Source organism: Macrobrachium nipponense, chromosome 4 (assembly GCF_015104395.2).
Source record: "Macrobrachium nipponense isolate FS-2020 chromosome 4, ASM1510439v2, whole genome shotgun sequence".
Lineage (NCBI taxonomy): Eukaryota > Metazoa > Arthropoda > Malacostraca > Decapoda > Palaemonidae > Macrobrachium > Macrobrachium nipponense.
Genome location: NC_061100.1, coordinates 40,475,969 through 40,492,108, shown reverse-complemented (window position 1 = coordinate 40,492,108; position 16,140 = coordinate 40,475,969). Strand labels below are relative to the sequence as shown.

The window sequence follows — 16,140 nt, the reverse complement described above, 5'->3', positions numbered from 1 at the left end:
ACTAGCCACTGACATCCCGACCTTCCTGCTGACTTGGATATACAGTCTTGGTCGGAAGATGAAGAAGAATTGATTCTTCTCCTCTTAGCCCGAGGATCAGCCGCGAACTCCCGAATCCTCCTCCAACGCTTGACTGGCGCTCGCCGTGACGTTATCGGACTTAGCGATGACGCCGAACTAGAGGAAGAAGAGGAAGAAGACGAAGAAGGCGAATCACACTTTTTCTTTTTGTCTCTCTTATCCATTCTCTTCTCTATATCCTGTAATTTCTGCATTACAGTTTGCATTGTCGGGTCAGAAGGCGTATTAGCGTCTGGGTGCAGCGAAATAGGCCGAGAAGCAGTCTGTGACGTCATCACGCCTGCCATATCGGTGTGTGACGTATGTTGTGACGTCATCCCTCTCGTAGGGAGGGACTGAGAGGTTTCTGCTGGCAACCGCACATTTGCTGCCAAATTACCTCCCACGTTCTGTATCGCTGTAAACACCGAGTTTGATGGCGTAGCCGCGGCATTAATTCCCATAAACTGCAAGCCAGGGGGATGAGGAACATTCAGCGCTGCCGGACCCTGCTGGAACCGTGACGCCATATAATGCGCAAGCAGACCATCCAAGGTTGGTACCCTGGTAGGCCTAGCGCTGACCACGTACCATCCAACCTATGCGCTTGGGGAGCAGGAGCCTGGAACAAAGATGGCGGATCTCCCCCTCTACTTGCTGGGAACAAAGGAGAGTGCATATTATTCATAAAATTACCCAAGGCCCCTCCTGACGTTTCCGATACTGAACTGCTAGGAGAAACTGAAGGGGTATGAGACAAATCAAAAGCAGGTGGAGAAACATATGGAGCAGCCTGGTTTATTGCCGATACAAAAGAAGCCGGTAAGGTTTGGTCATCCAAAGATGGCGTCACCACCTTCCTTTTGTATTGGCTTTTCTCATAGAACTTTTTCCACTGTTCCACCGACCAACCGCGACAAACAGAACATGGATTAGTAATCGTACATACGTTTTCCCTGCACCTACTACATGTTGGATGAGGATCCCTCGACACCGAAGTTAGGAACCTAGAACATGGAAAGCCACTGACTCCTGGGCATTTCCTTTGTCTCCTCTTCGAAACGGCAGACGATCCCGATGTCGAGGCAAAATTCTCCATCATACCACTTATACACTCTTCACTCACACTGAGCACACTCGGAGAAAGAAAAGGTAATAAGAAATGAAAAATGAAATGGATAAAAAACGGGCAAACTGAAAAAACCGGCTTTAAATCAGATAGACAGTAACACATCTTATCTTAAAGGCGGTAGAAAAATAACTGGTGGGTCACAGGTAGCCGTGGGCATTCTGGGTATACATGCCCCGTGACCTGGTATAGATGCCAATAGTCCCTGGATCTCACAAGCGTAATTTTAATTCTACCGGTTTCCAGCTTGGCGCTAGTAAATCCTAATGTTAAGACCGAAGGTTTGTTCCGTATATGAACAAACTGAGTTTCAGTTAATGGCAGTTTTCACTCATCAGCACCTCTCCGAGAACGAAACCCACCCCAATAACCAGGGACTGCCTGTAACGAGTTTACCCCTAACCCTCTCCTGTAGCTTTCATACAGCCACTTTTCCTCTACAACTCACCCATCTGCACATAACATTATGTAATCAGAACATAACAATTTCAAGGGCCACCCTTTCCACACTCCCTTAGCTTCTTTATTACAAAGTTGAACCATACTGATCTCGTATTCTCCCAATATATCTGCCACTATTTTCAATGTAGATCTAGTGTTATATGATACAGTATTATCACATTCAGTACCTTCTGGTTTGTAATGCAAATCAAGTGCTCATCTCATTACTGTCAAATGCTTCCTTAAGATCCATAAAATATATGAGATAACCTATTCCTTTAAACATAATATTTCTGTAGTTGCCTCATTCTGAAGGTTACTTCCACTGTCAATTTCTCCAGCACATGACCAAACTGGTAATTGTTGATTTTAACAAACTTTCTGGACTTTAATCCAGCACCTTCTACAATAAATTTAAAGTATGCTAAGGCACTCATATTCCTCCATGCTGTCATGCATCAACTTTTTCTCTGAATAAAATCTTTACAATAAATTCATCCATGACTGGTTCTCCAGCTGATTTTGGCAAATTGCTTGTTGCTTCACATAGTCCTAAAGCTTAACATTTTCTCAAGAGCTCTCCTAACCTCTTTCAATACACTTGCCACATGTTTCTCTGCCATATGAACATACTGAAGTTCATTGCCTTCAATCAGTAGATTTTCAAAATACAGTATTGCATCCACCATTTCATTACTCCTCTGTTCAAAATTGTTCTCTCTGCTGTTGATATTTTGATTCCACAACCACTAGAATGTCTTCTTTGCTCTTATTTAACCTGCCTTTTACTTTCCCTAATTCCTGTTATACCTCTATCCTCTTCCTTGCCTACATAATTCTTGGCTATAGTATACACCAAGACTGCTTCTCTCTCATGGATTTTTTCTTCGTCAACTCAAAAATGACTTGTTCTTTTTTTATAATATTCTCAAAACATAATCTCTCAGATTGAATACCCATGCTTAACTATCCTGTGGAATAACCGTGCTATTTGTCCCTCCTGGATTTTCTCTTTAACACATCCTTAAAACCTAATGAGGTCCATTCCTAAACAAGTACTTTGTTCTTACGCTACCAGTATACAATTCGATTACAGCTCTCCTTATTCCACCCAATATGTACAGAGAACACATGAACTTCCTTTTGTTCTAAAATAATTTCCATCAAGTATTCTCTATTACAGCTTGGAACAATATGCCTACTCATTTTCATCTTTTGTCTACTTTTCTAATATGTAATGTCAGATATATTAGGCAAACTGAACTTTATCTGATAAAATTAAAACCTTCTGTGGAAATTCAGAGCATTAAATTTATCAGTTACTTTCACTTATCAAGAGGCCAGCCTTTCCTAAAATAGGTCAAAAATGAAAACTCTGAATAAACTATTTCCACAATGTTCATAAAAAAAAAACAACCATACTCACAGCTATCATCCTCCTCAGAAAATACTCTTATAAGATATGCAGAGAAAATCAAGCCCACAACCTGCAAAGACAATACAAAATTTTAGGCTCAGAAATATACAGTCTCTTACAATATGATGATAACTTGGACTGCCAAAAATTATCATACTGTGAGGGTAAAAAAAGGAAGAAAAAAAGCCTCAAACATTATTTTTTCAAAATAATCTTCAGCTAGTTTCACAAATTTATAAGTCATAACCATTATTTAACAAAGCTAAAATGGCAATTCTAAAAGGATAACTGTTTTAGTATAAACTAAGTGGATCAGCTTACTACATACATTCAAATTGTTCTCCTGAATGAGATTCAAAAGATTTCAGAAAGCAAAAATTCAGGTAGACTATCGTAGTGGTTTAACACTTTTTACACCCCAATGGGATGGTAGCGCTGTCAGTACACCTAATGCGGTGCATGGTAGGCCACTGCCTAAGGTTCTTTGCAGCATCCCTTTGGCCCCTAGCTACAACCACTTTCATTCCTTAAACTGTACTTCCATTCATATTCACTTTCTAACATCTAATTTTCTACCCTCCTCTAACAATTGCTTCATAGTGCAACTGCTTTGAGGTTTTCCTCCTGTTACACCTTTCAAACCTTTTTACTGTCGATTTCCATTTCAGTGCTGAATGACATCATAGATCTATATTCAATTTTCTAAGTATTAATATTTCTTTAGTTTTATTTCCACCTGATTAACTTTTTCTTACTCCCTTCTTTTTTTTTTTCACTCTCAATTAAAACTGATTCTCTTGAGCAAATTTTCTAGGTCTAGAAGTCTAACAAACTTTTCCATAATATTATAAAGTAATCTAACCAAATTAGTAAAATTTAAAACCTCACAGAAGTTATAAATTCTTAAAGGGTAAAAAATGCAACAAGAAAAAATTAAAGTTAATGGGCACCTAAGTAGAAAAAAGTGCAATGGCAAGGGAAGAGAAAAACTCTGGAAGGCATAAAGCACTAAGCTTAAAGCAACTGGAATTCTGCAATTATCACTACCACCAAAGCGTGTAATGTGCTACATACACAGTACCAAGCAACTGGTGTGAGGATTACATAATAAAAATAAGGTTGAGTATTCTACACAAAATATAATTGTAAATACTTGGGTAAAAAAAAATTTAAAAACATTAAATTCTAGGATTAAACTACAAGTGCGAAAACCTCCCATTTGACATTAAAGAATTTTGTTTATCAGTTATAGGTTGTCATAGGATGGCAGCCATAATAATTCTGGTCTCCTTAAAAAATTTATAACTTACAGCATTACAATCATTTCCAAATGCACCACAGATATTCTTATCACTGATCCTACGGCAAGTTACAAACAGCTGTGCTAAAAGAAAAACTATACAAAATAATAAAGCAATGATACCATGCTTTTCTTACTTACTGCAAAAGCACACTGGATACCAGCATGTATAGTTTCCACATATATATAATCGACGAGGCAGTCATTTACCACTAGAGGACGGATGGGTCGAAGAGGATCGATGTCTGTTAAATTTGTGGCATACACTGCACGACAACCAATACCATTGACCTGCAAAAGATCATTTTTGCTTACAATGGTAACAGGAAACTGGTAACAGTAAGCTTCACAGCCAATAATTGTGTGCATCTAAAATACTGGCAGACGTGATGGTAAAATAAAAGTGCTAATAACAAATTAAAGCCCATTACACACCTGCAAAGTTAAAATTGCTTTAAAATGATATTGTTAAACTACAATAAAGTTTTGTACATACTTACCTGGCAGATATATACTTAGCTATAGTCTCCGACGTTCCCGACAGAATTTCAAATCTCGCGGCACACGCGACAGGTAGGTCAGGTGGTCTACCTTACCCGCCGCTGGGTGGCGGATGTACGAACCACTCCCGTAAGCTTGTCAGATTTTTCTCTTCCACCTGTCTCCTGAGGGGAGGCTGGGTGGGCCATTAAGCGTATTATATCTGCCAGGGTAAGTATGTACAAAACTTTATTGTAGTTTAACAATATCATTTTTGTACATGAACTTCCCTGACAGATATATACTTAGCTGATTGGCACCCTTGGTGGAGGGTAAGAGACAGCTCAATAATACAGGTAAGACGGGAAACAACTAATGTTGTAGGATATAAAAACCTTGGTTCTCACCTTTTCAGGATGAAGACTTCATAGATACTATCTCTGAGTCTGCATTGCCTGGAGAGCTACAGCTAGGACGTGACCTGATGCTGAAAGACTCTCGGATCTACCACTGGGATATGTGATCCCCTATTGTGGTAGAATCCAAGTCGGATGCTGTTAGAGGGACCTTGTCCGCTTACCTAACAGATCCTTACCACTACCTCTGCAAGGAGCCAAAACCCACCAGACCACCTAACCAAAATACAAAGGGTTAATATTACGACAAAAAGAGGTGCCTCCTGCAACCTCTTTCAGACAACCAAAAAACAACAATATAAAATATAGGGTAACATATAAAGAATTTACACAGGATAAGTTTCAGCTCCCTGCCCCAGCACCGAATCCGCTGATACGAAAGGACCCAAGGCGAAGCATTTATCATATGTGATTTTTTTACATCACGTAGGTAGTGGTTTGCGAAAACCGATTGGCATCTCCAAAAAGTCGCCTCCATCAAGTTCCGCACAGACATATTTTTCTGAATGCAAGCGAAGTTGCGATGGCTCTCACCTCGTGAGCTTTCACTTTCAGTAGTTTAAAATGTTCTTCCTTACAAGCAAACATGTGCCTCTGTAATAAGGCTTCTCAGAAAAAAGGAAAGAGCATTCTTCGACATGGGCCGAGTGGGGTCCTTTACAGAGCACCACAGCACATCTTGATTCGCCTTAAGTTGTTCCTTCCTCTTAAGGAAATACTTCATAATTCTCATAGGGCAAGAGTTCTTTCAGGCTCTTCCCCTACTAGAAAAGATAAACTACGAACTTCAAAGCTCCTGGGCCAAGGCCGTGATGGGTTTTCATTCTTGCAAGGAAATTTGGAAGAAACGAACACACCATAGAATCTTCCTTAAACCCTACATTGCCCTCAATAGCTTGGAGCTCACTCACTCTCTTAGCTGTAGCAAGGGCCAAAAGGAAGATAGCCTTCTTCGTCAGATCCTTGAAAGAGGCTAAGCTAGGAGGTTCGAATCTAGATGATCCAAGGAACTTGTAGAACTACGTCTAGATTCCAGTTTGGTACCACATGAGGACGCTTAATGGTTTCAAATGATCTAATAAGATCATGCAAGTCCTTATCATCGGATATCTTTAAGCCTCTATGCCGAAATACCGCCGCCAACATACTGCGGTATCCCTTAATAGTTGACACAACCAGATGACATTCTTCTTTGAGGAAAATAAGGAAATCCGCAATTTGGGTCACAGAGGTACTGGAAGAGGAAATGTTCTTCCTCTTGCACCAACGTCTGAAGACATCCCACTTTGAACTGGTATACACGCAAGGTGGAAGGTCTCCTCGCTCTTGCGATTGCTTTAGCAGCTGTTGCTGAAAAGCCTTTCGCTCTGACCAAACTTTGGACAGTCTGAAGCCAGTCAGACTGAGAGCGAGGAGATTTTTGTGGTACCTGTCGAAGTGGGGTTGTCTGAGTAGATCGCTCCTTAGCAGAGCGATCTTGGAAGGTCCACCAACCATTCCAGTACCTCTGTGAACCATTCTTGGGCCGGCCAAAAGGGAGCGATTAAGGTCATTCTCGTTGAATCGGACTCTACGAACTTCTTGATGGTTAGCCCCAGGATCTTGAAGGGGGGAAACGCGTAGACGTCGAGTCCGTTCCAGTCCAGAAGAAGAGCATCTATTGCTAATGCCTCTGGATCCGATATCGGAGAGCAAGTAGGATCCAGCCTCTTGTTCTTTGACGTGGCAAAGAGGTCTATGTGTGGCCTGCCCCATAACTTCCACCGGCTCTGGCATACATCCAGATGAAGGGTCCACTCTGTGGGAAGGACCTGATCTTTCCTGCTGAGGAGATCTGCTCTTACATTCCTTTCTCCCTGCACGAACCTGGTGAGAAGCTTGATTCCTCTTTCTTCTGCCCACAGAAGAAGGTCTCTTGCTGTCTCGTACAGGGAGAAGGAATGCGTCCCCCCTGTTTCCTGATATATGCCAGAGCTGTAGTGTTGTCCGCGTTGACCTGCACTACCGATCTTCTGACTTTGGGCTCGAAAGCCTTCAGAGCCAACCACACAGCCATCAACTCCTTTCTGTTGATGTGCCAGGCTACCTGGTCCCCCACCCAGGTACCTGACACTTCGCTGGTTCCCAGAGTTGCACCCCACCCGTGTCCAACGCGTCGGAGAACAACACCAGGTTGGGGGTCTGTGATTGAAGAGACAGTCCCTTCGCAAAGAGGTTGGGATCTGTCCACCATAAGAGATGTTTCTTGATGTCCTGGGATAACGACAGGGAGAACGTCAAATACCTGAGAACGACGACTCCAATTTCCGATGAAGAAAGAATTGGAGCGGTCTCAGGTGCAACCTTCCTAGGGAAACGAATTGCTCCAGCGAGGAGAGCGTCCCCAGCAGACTCATCCACTCCCTCACTGTGCATACTTCTTTACCCTAAGAAGGTTGTTACTCTCTCGAATCCTCGGGCTATCCTTTCCTGCGAGGGAAAAGCCCGAAAAACTCAGAGAGTTCATCTGTAATCCCGAGATACACACACTCTTGCTCGGGAATTGAGTTGACGACTTCTTGAAATTGACGAGAAGTCCCAAAGCCTTCGTCAATTCTAAAGTTACTTGTAAGTCCTTCAAACAACGATCTTCTGAATTGGCCCTTATTAGCCAATCGTCGAGGTACATGGATCCTCACCCCTTTCAAATGAAGCCATTGAGCCACATTCCTCAATCCCCGTGAACACTTGAGGGGCCGTCGAGAGGCCGAAACACAGAGCCCTGAACTGAAAAATTTTCCCCCCCATCATGAATCTGAGAAACTTCCTCGAGGAAGGATGGATCGGTACGTGGAAGTAAGCGTCCTGTAAATCCAAGGAAACCATCCAGCCCACCCCTGGACGAAGTTGCTGCCAGCACTGATGAAGGCGTTTCCATCGTGAACTTCTTCTTTTCTACGAGAAGTTCAGGGCGCTTACATCCGACACCGGTCTCCATCCCCCTGAGGACTTCGGAACTAGGAAAAGGCGGTTGTAGAAGCCCGATGAATGATGGTCTGTCACTAGTTCGATAGCCCCCTTCTCCAGCATCTGATCTACTGCTAGATGGAGAGCTTGATTCATGATGGGGTCTCTGTACCTGGCCGTCAGTTCCCTTGGGATGGTCGTCAAGGGAGGTCTTTCGACGAAAGGGATGAGGTAACCTCTCCTCAAAATAGAAAGGGTCCAAGGATCCGCCCCTTTTTGGGCCCAGACTTCTGCAAAACGTCTAAGAGTCTGGCGCCCACCGTTGTTTGAAGGACTTGCAAGTTATTTGGGGGCTTTAACAGACTTGGCGAAAGTCTTACCCCTTCTTGAAGGTCTACGACCTCTAAACGAGAGGTTCTTGATGAGACGCCCCTCGAAAGGGTTCTCGAACACTTGCTCTTTTTCCTTCTTAGCCTTGGTAGGGAAGGAAGGGCGAGGTTTTCTTGCCGACTGTGCCAAAAGGTCCTGGGTGGCTTTGGCCGACAGTGATCTTGAAATGTCCTGCACTCGATGTTTAGAGGGAACAACTGAGCAGACAGAGGAGCAAACAGCAAAGAAGACCTCTGGGCATGGGAGACAGACTTCGTTAAGAAGGAACAATAAACCGACCTCTTCTTCACGATCCCGGCCCCATACAGGGAGGCGATTTCACTCGCTCCGTCTCTTACCGACTTGTCCATATAAGACAAAACACACATAAGATCTTCTGGCGAAATTGACTCTGGCACTTCAATTTTCTTGGCTAGGACTCCCAACGACCAATCAAGGAAGTTAAATACTTCTAGCACTCTAAACATGCCTTTGAGCATGTGATCCAATTCATTCATTGCCCAAGTCGTCTTAGCAGAGTTAAGGGCAGTTCTCCTTGTCGAATCTACCAGCGCCGAAAAATCCGAATCAGCCGAAGACGGTAGACCATCCTAAGGACTCTCCTGTTTCATACCAGAAACCAGCGCGTCCTGATAACTTCGAAGGAGGAAAAGCGAACATCGTTTTCCCCGCTTCTTCTTTGGAAGGCCATCCAGAACCAAAACTCCTCAGTGCCTTCTTCATAGAAAGAGTTTGGCTTCATCCTCACACAAGAAGAACTCTTCGCTGTCTTCGCCGTTGAAAAAAGTGAGTGAGGAGAAGGAGGAGCCGTAGGAGAAAGGGAATCCCCAAAAACTTGCAAAAGTAGTCTGTAAAAGCTTCTTGTAAGAAGACACAGCGCAGAAGTGTTCGGTTCCTCATCCGAACCTTCTAGGACGTCTTGTCGAGGCGAGCGCGGAAGATCCTTAGGTGACGAAGGGATCCTAGTAGGAGTTGAGCGAAAGGTTGGAGAACGCCCTCTCTTAGAAGAGAGTTTCACATCCACTGGAGAATGAAGAGAAGATCTGGGATGCCTACGATGAGACTCCCTCGCAGTTAGAGACGGAATCTCAGCCGAAGGAGAGGTAGGGCTCCTACTCCGAGAATCCTCGGAAATATCCACAGGGCGCTTACCGAGGAGGCGAGCGCCTACTATACTCTTTGCGCCTATCCCGAGGCGAGCGGCTGCCAAGGAGAAGAGCGCCTATCGAGAGCAGAGCGCTTGCGCGGCTCTCCATACCTGTCCAGTTGCGTACGATCAACGGAAGTTCGACTGGAAGGCGAAATGCGCCTACTAGGAGAAGGCTGCTTGCGAGACCTCTTGACGTCTAAAAACAAGAGGGTAACATTCAGGGAGAAGGGCGCTTCAAAGCTAACGAGCGCCTACTTGGAGAAGGGCGCTTCCGAGATTCCTGTTGTCTACCAAGAGACAAACGGTCAGGAGAAGTGCGCCTAGAAGCGGGAGAGCGCCTACACGGAGAAGGGCGCTTGAAAGACTCTTGTTGTCTGCCCCGAGGAGAATAATCAGGAGTATGACGCCTTAAAAGAGACGAGCGCCTACTAGGAGATCGATGTGCAGTAGGCTCTTGGCGCCTACCTTTCGGGGAGCGGCTAAACAGCAGGCCGTCTATCATGCACACGACTCCTACCAGACTCTTGATGCCTGTCAGGAGAGAAGTCACGATCCGACACTCGAGGAGAGTGACATCTGGACGAAGAACGCCTACTTGCATAAGGACGCCTTCTAGAATCTTGAGGCTGCTGAGGAGACAGTCTCACGCGAGGGAGTTGAAGAAATAGCGTGATGAGCAGGTGCAGTGCGCTTACCGGAAGCGGGAATCCAATCTGGAGAAAAAACTTCTTTCTCCAATAGAGCGTCCTACCGATGTTTGGCGCCTTGAAGTCGAAAAGAGAGCCAGGCGAGCGAGGGCGCTCACGCGAGCCCCTACCTTCATACGAAACCTCCCCATATGAAGGAGAACGCCTAAAACGAGGGGAGAACGATCCTCTGAAGAGCGGCGCCTAGATCTCTTGATCGGAAGAGAAACGTCCTTCTTCCTATGTGATCTAACTGCTAGAGAGTCTGCTAGCGCCGTGATCTGAGCTTGAAGTCCCGCGAGTACTCTCGTAGGCGAATCTTGTTGTTCTTCCTCGGAAGCAGGCGCGGAGCGCGGAGCGCGAAGAGAAGAACGCTCACAGGATTTCTTGGGTTTCTTCGCCTCCACCGACGATTCTTCCGGGAAAAACCTCCGGACTAGAAGCCAAAGGACTGCAGGGAGCCTTCCAAGCCCTCTTCAACGGCGTGACGCATCCGGGGAGTTCCAACCTCTCTTCGGAGAGGGAGACGACGAAGAGGAGAAGCATTGGCGTAGTAGCTCCTTCTTGTAGCGATCCGAGGCAGCCTGGGAGCGTACTTCAGGATCTGCCGAGGGGACGCCTGACCGGTGGGGGTTCTCCCTAGCCCTCTTGCGGCTTTCGACTTTCCTACTCCACTGGAACTGGGAGTCTGGAAGAGGGTCTAGGCCTAGAGGCACTAAGGAGCCGGTCAGACGCACCCTCCACAACACTGGGGACACTGCACTGATCACTAACACTCTCCTTACCTTCCAACTGACGAATCTTCTGATCCATAGAACGAATCGTGGCTCTCAGAGCTGCCGCCTCCGAAGGCGAATCTTCGGCTTCGGTGCGGGGAGCAGGGGCTGCAACTTGGGAAGAAGGTTCTAATTCTACGTTAGCATTAGGATCCACATCCAACTCACTCATTCTAGATCTACTAGAACTTCTAGAGGAAGCCTTACGCACTCTATCACGTTCCAACTTCCTAACATAAGAAGAGAGAGCCTTATATTCTTTCATTCAATCCCTTACATTCACTACAAGGGTTAGCAAACGAACATTCATTCCCCCTGCATTTCATGCAAACCGTGTGGGGGTCTACCGAAGCTTTCGGCAACCTCACCTTACATCCTTCATTCACGCAAACCCTAAACAAAACCGAAGTTTTAACTACCGAATCTAGGTCAGACATCGTTAAAGAAAATCAAACTCAAAATCAAACCGGTCCACAATCAGCGTATGCCAAGCCAAACAAAGCGAATACGTCACCAAAAGAAGTCCAAATTAACTCCAGGCAAGCGAGAATCGAAAAACTATCGAGAGGAACCGACAACAGTTGTTATCGTTCCCGCGACAGAGAAAAATCTGACAAGCTTACGGGAGTGGTTCGTACATCCGCCACCCAGCGGCGGGTAAGGTAGACCACCTGACCTACCTGTCGCGTGTGCCGCGAGATTTGAAATTCTGTCGGGAACGTCGGAGACTATAGCTAAGTATATATCTGTCAGGGAAGTTCATGTACAAAATATAGAAGTAAAGAGAATCATTAGTAGTAATATCCTTGTCTGAGAACTAGAATCACTTGTTCAGCCAATGGTGATTTAAATCACCTATCATAATTTAATCCCCTGTTGAGAAAGTATGGTTATCAAGTAAGAAAAAATCTACAATATATTATTGTTATTAAGTTTATAAAATTTTATGAACAATTATTAATCTCTATTTATAGGATGAATTACAACACAAAATATGCTTAATACCTTTTTGCCACAAATTATGGTAGCATTTATATCTGAGAAACTAAACAAATAATTCAAAATTATTTGAATGCATACATGTAAAAGAAAAGAATTACAATTTAAACAATTCCTGTTGTAAATAAATTAACTATGCATATTCAAGAATATTTTCAACACTTACCTCCCACCAAGAGGCACTTCCAGTACCAAAATTGAGCCAATCCCTACTATTGTCCAAGGCACCTACATTGAGGTAAAAACAAATAACAAACACATTCCATCCCAGCCATAGCAGCAACCAGGCAACATACTGTAAAAGATAAATTTATACAAATTAAGAAATGCTACTTTTCACAGAAAATTACACTTCAGTTAAACAATTAATTTATTCAAATTAGTAACAGTTTTATTAGTTCCCTTGAAAGTTTCATGTGGTTCATCATAATCATTACACACTTAAAACCTCATGAAAAACGTCCAATCAATTCCTCCAAATATTTTTTTTTAAATTTATTTACAAAACAAAATTCACCATAAAGATCCAACAAAAACTCATCACCAACCCGCCCAGGAACCAACCATATCCACTAAAACCTTGCTCCAGTTTCCAAGATAAAAACCTTTGACACCAAAGTCCTACTCATGTTATACAGATGAATGGCAGGAGAAGGCATGAACTAACAACAATGTCTGCATTCATGATAAAAAATAAATAAAGTGCAAACCAATATTACTACTGAAAAAAACTATGAAAAGGAAACAAACCAATCATGAGATTATGAATCAAAATGACAGTTTACAACAGTCATAAAACAGAAGAGTTAGGTAAACATAAAAAAATACAGGATGTCCATAGTGCACAAAACAATAAATTAGGTTGCAAATTACTATCTTCAGCCCACATTACTTTACAGCATTCATGGCTAACTACAAAATGACATAATAATAGGGTGTAAAGGTATTAAATGAAAGGAAACCAATTCCAAAATAAAGTACCACATTAATTCTCCTAACTAAAATAATACCTGTACATTGAGTAAACATGATATTGTTATGATACAATAAAGTTTCATACATACTTACCTGGCAGATATATACGATTAATGGCCCACCCAGCCTCCCCGCAGGAGACAGGTGGAAGAGAGAAAATATGATAGAAAACGGGAATGGTTCCTAATCCTGCCACCCAGGGCAGGACGGTAGATCACCTGACCTACCTGCAGCGTGTGCCGCGAAATTTGAATTTCTGTCGGGGACGACGGAGTCTTAGCTATGTATATATCTGCCAGGTAAGTATGTATGAAACTTTATTGTATCATAACAATATCATTTTCATACAATCAACTTACCTGTCAGATATATACATAGCTGATTGACACCCTTTGGTGGAGGGTAAGAGACAGCTAACATGGAATAGACAGGTAAACAACATATGTTTTAGGTATAAATAAACCTTGGTTCCTATCTGATAGGTGGTAGACTTCATATGGCTGTTGCCAAGGAGTCTGCATCACCTCAAGAAACTTTAGCGAGATATGTGATCTGTGGCCAAGAGTTCTTGTGGGTCTGCCGATGGGGTCTTATCCACTTACTCGGCAGAGCCTAAAAGGTACTTGTCAATGGGTGCTAATCCACTTATATGACAATACACCTATGCCTATTGGCATAACTAAGGAGCACAACACCGATCCCGATCACCTGATCCTAACACGAGGGTTCGCACTCAAATTGAAAAGAGTTATTCCCACACTCCTTTCAAAAACCCCAATAATTTCACTAAGTTAAATAACTTTAACTCAAAGTTAAGGATCAGTGTCGGCTCCTTATCCCAGTAACGTATTAACTTGACATCCTTTGTGTAATGAGAAGTCAACACAGAGTTGCCTCTACCGTACAACACAGCTATGTCTTATATGACATATTGTTATGTAAAGAACAAGAATTGGCAAAAGCGCGCACTTCCTGCACTTTTAATTCTCAGCTGTTTGAAGGAATCAAGTCACTATGAAGTGCTTAGGAGATCTCCATGTTTCAAAGAAGACCAGGGCTTTCTTGAAATGGATCTCTCCCGTCTGAAGCCTGAAGCCTGGCAAGAACCTCGCGCCTGGCTGGTGCTTCGCTTTTGGTTGGAGCCTAGCGCTTGTCTGGTACCTCTCGCTTGACTGGCGCCTCTCAGCTGGTTGACGCCTCGCGCCTTAGCTGGAGATTTGCACCTGTCTGGCGCCTCGCGTCTGGATGGCGCCTCGCGCCTCGCTGGCACCTCGCGCCTGGCTTGAGCTTCGCACCTAGCTGGCACCTCACGCCTGGTTGGCGCCTCGCGCCTGGCTGGTGCCTTGCACCTGTTGGCGTTTCGAGTTTGCCTGATGTCTGGCTGACTCCTCGCTCCTGGTTCCAGGTTGGCTCTTTTTTAGCATCTGGAGCCTGGCTGGATCCCTCCCACTTGCTTGAGCTTCTAGTTTGGTAGAGTCTCGAGGTTGCCTGGCGATGTACACATCGGACATTCTTATCTGTCCGATTTGTTCGCCTCTAGCGCATATGCGCCAGGTTGGAGGCCCGCTCTGTCTCTTCATCAGACAATGACATTACGGCACTTGGCGTCTGGCTTGCGTTACATTGTCTGAAAGTCCTGAAGAATCACAATGGTTCATCAGGACAGGAGAAGAACGGAAGAAATTCTTCCACTCTGAGCTTTAGGCCTCTCCGGCAATGGGAGGTGATTGTATCCAGCTACATCTAGTAGACGATAGGAATCTAACAGTGCGAGAGATAAGTGTCTTTATCCGATGAGGATCCTTCGTGATTATTTCCTTTGCTAACGAGATCTCTTCTGAAATGATGATGAGGTTTCTCGTTGCCGAATCTTCCCTATCCTTGCTCTAAGGAAGGGAAGGAGCCTGGAAGCCGAAGGTAACTCCGAGCTGAAATTGGGAGGACCCCTGATTTCTAGCTCTAATGTATCTCTCTCAATGTCTTCTGGGATCTATTTAGAGTCCTCCTCGTATTCAAAAGACTCTGTAGGAAAAATGTTTTAACCATTTCTTCTTTCGTAGAAGAAAACATAAGTATCCTGTCTGGACAACGAAACTTCTCTCCGAAATCGTTGAGTCAGGAATAGAGGGTTAAATTTATTTTAACAGACATATGCTGATAAAAATCGTTGCCAAGTCTCCACTGAATAAGATGCGAGATTCCAATGCTCAAAAACTTCAATATTTTCTTGGCAGTTTAGGGCCAAGAGAAAACCAAGAATTCTCTCCTAAAATTTTCCAAGAAATTTTTATGAGGAGCAGTTCCATCTTGTCAGAACACGGAATCTGAGGCCCAAAATAGGATCCCATTCTAAGTATAAGATCTCCTACCTTTATCGTATAGAGGTACTGTATAATATTCAGAAGATCTTAATTCTCTGCTATCTCTAATACTCTTTGTCGAGACAGAGTATATCATTTTACTGTATTCATTGAAAGCAGAAAATACAAAGGTGATACTTCCCCCTGAAAGGGAAGAAAACCACTATGTGGTTCACAGAGGTATCGGAAGAGGACAGTTTCCCCCTTCCATTTAGCACGATCTTCAGCCACTCTATGTCTTTAGCCTGTTTGAAGGAATTATCAAGCTTCTCTTGAAAATCCTCTCATTCATGTTTACTTCTGGTCAGTCTGCATGCAGACAGACTCAGATTGGAAAGGTTTTTCAGGTCCATTATTTATAATAGATTCCGATAAAATCTCTAATCTCTTAGAAAAACCCTTCCGACCCATGCTGAGAGAATAACGTGGCCTCTGTGAATCCAACCTCTCTATGGCCAAAATGAGGCATTCATCTTCTTCCTTTGATGCCCATTTATCTTAATATCTGTTAAGAATATATAAAACTAGGAGAAAAAAAGACTAAAGTTTATTCCCCATTAACAGTAAAGATGGCGTATTGTTACCTTTTGTTCGAGAATAAGGCAGCAGTTTGTA

At 43.6% G+C, this 16,140-nt stretch overlaps 1 protein-coding gene across 1 annotated transcript in view; it reads right to left on the bottom strand.

Moving 5' to 3' along the window:
* LOC135210881 (sodium/potassium-transporting ATPase subunit beta-1-interacting protein-like) overlaps window positions 1-16,140 on the bottom strand; it is an 86,509-nt gene that overhangs the window by 23,322 nt on the left and 47,047 nt on the right. Inside the window, exons 3-5 of the mRNA XM_064243806.1 lie at window positions 12,357-12,485; window positions 4,489-4,638; window positions 3,057-3,117 (exon numbers count right to left, since the gene is read on the bottom strand). Of these exons, the coding sequence (XP_064099876.1) occupies window positions 3,057-3,117; window positions 4,489-4,638; window positions 12,357-12,485 (340 nt within the window). The remainder of the gene's footprint in view (window positions 1-3,056; window positions 3,118-4,488; window positions 4,639-12,356; window positions 12,486-16,140) is intronic.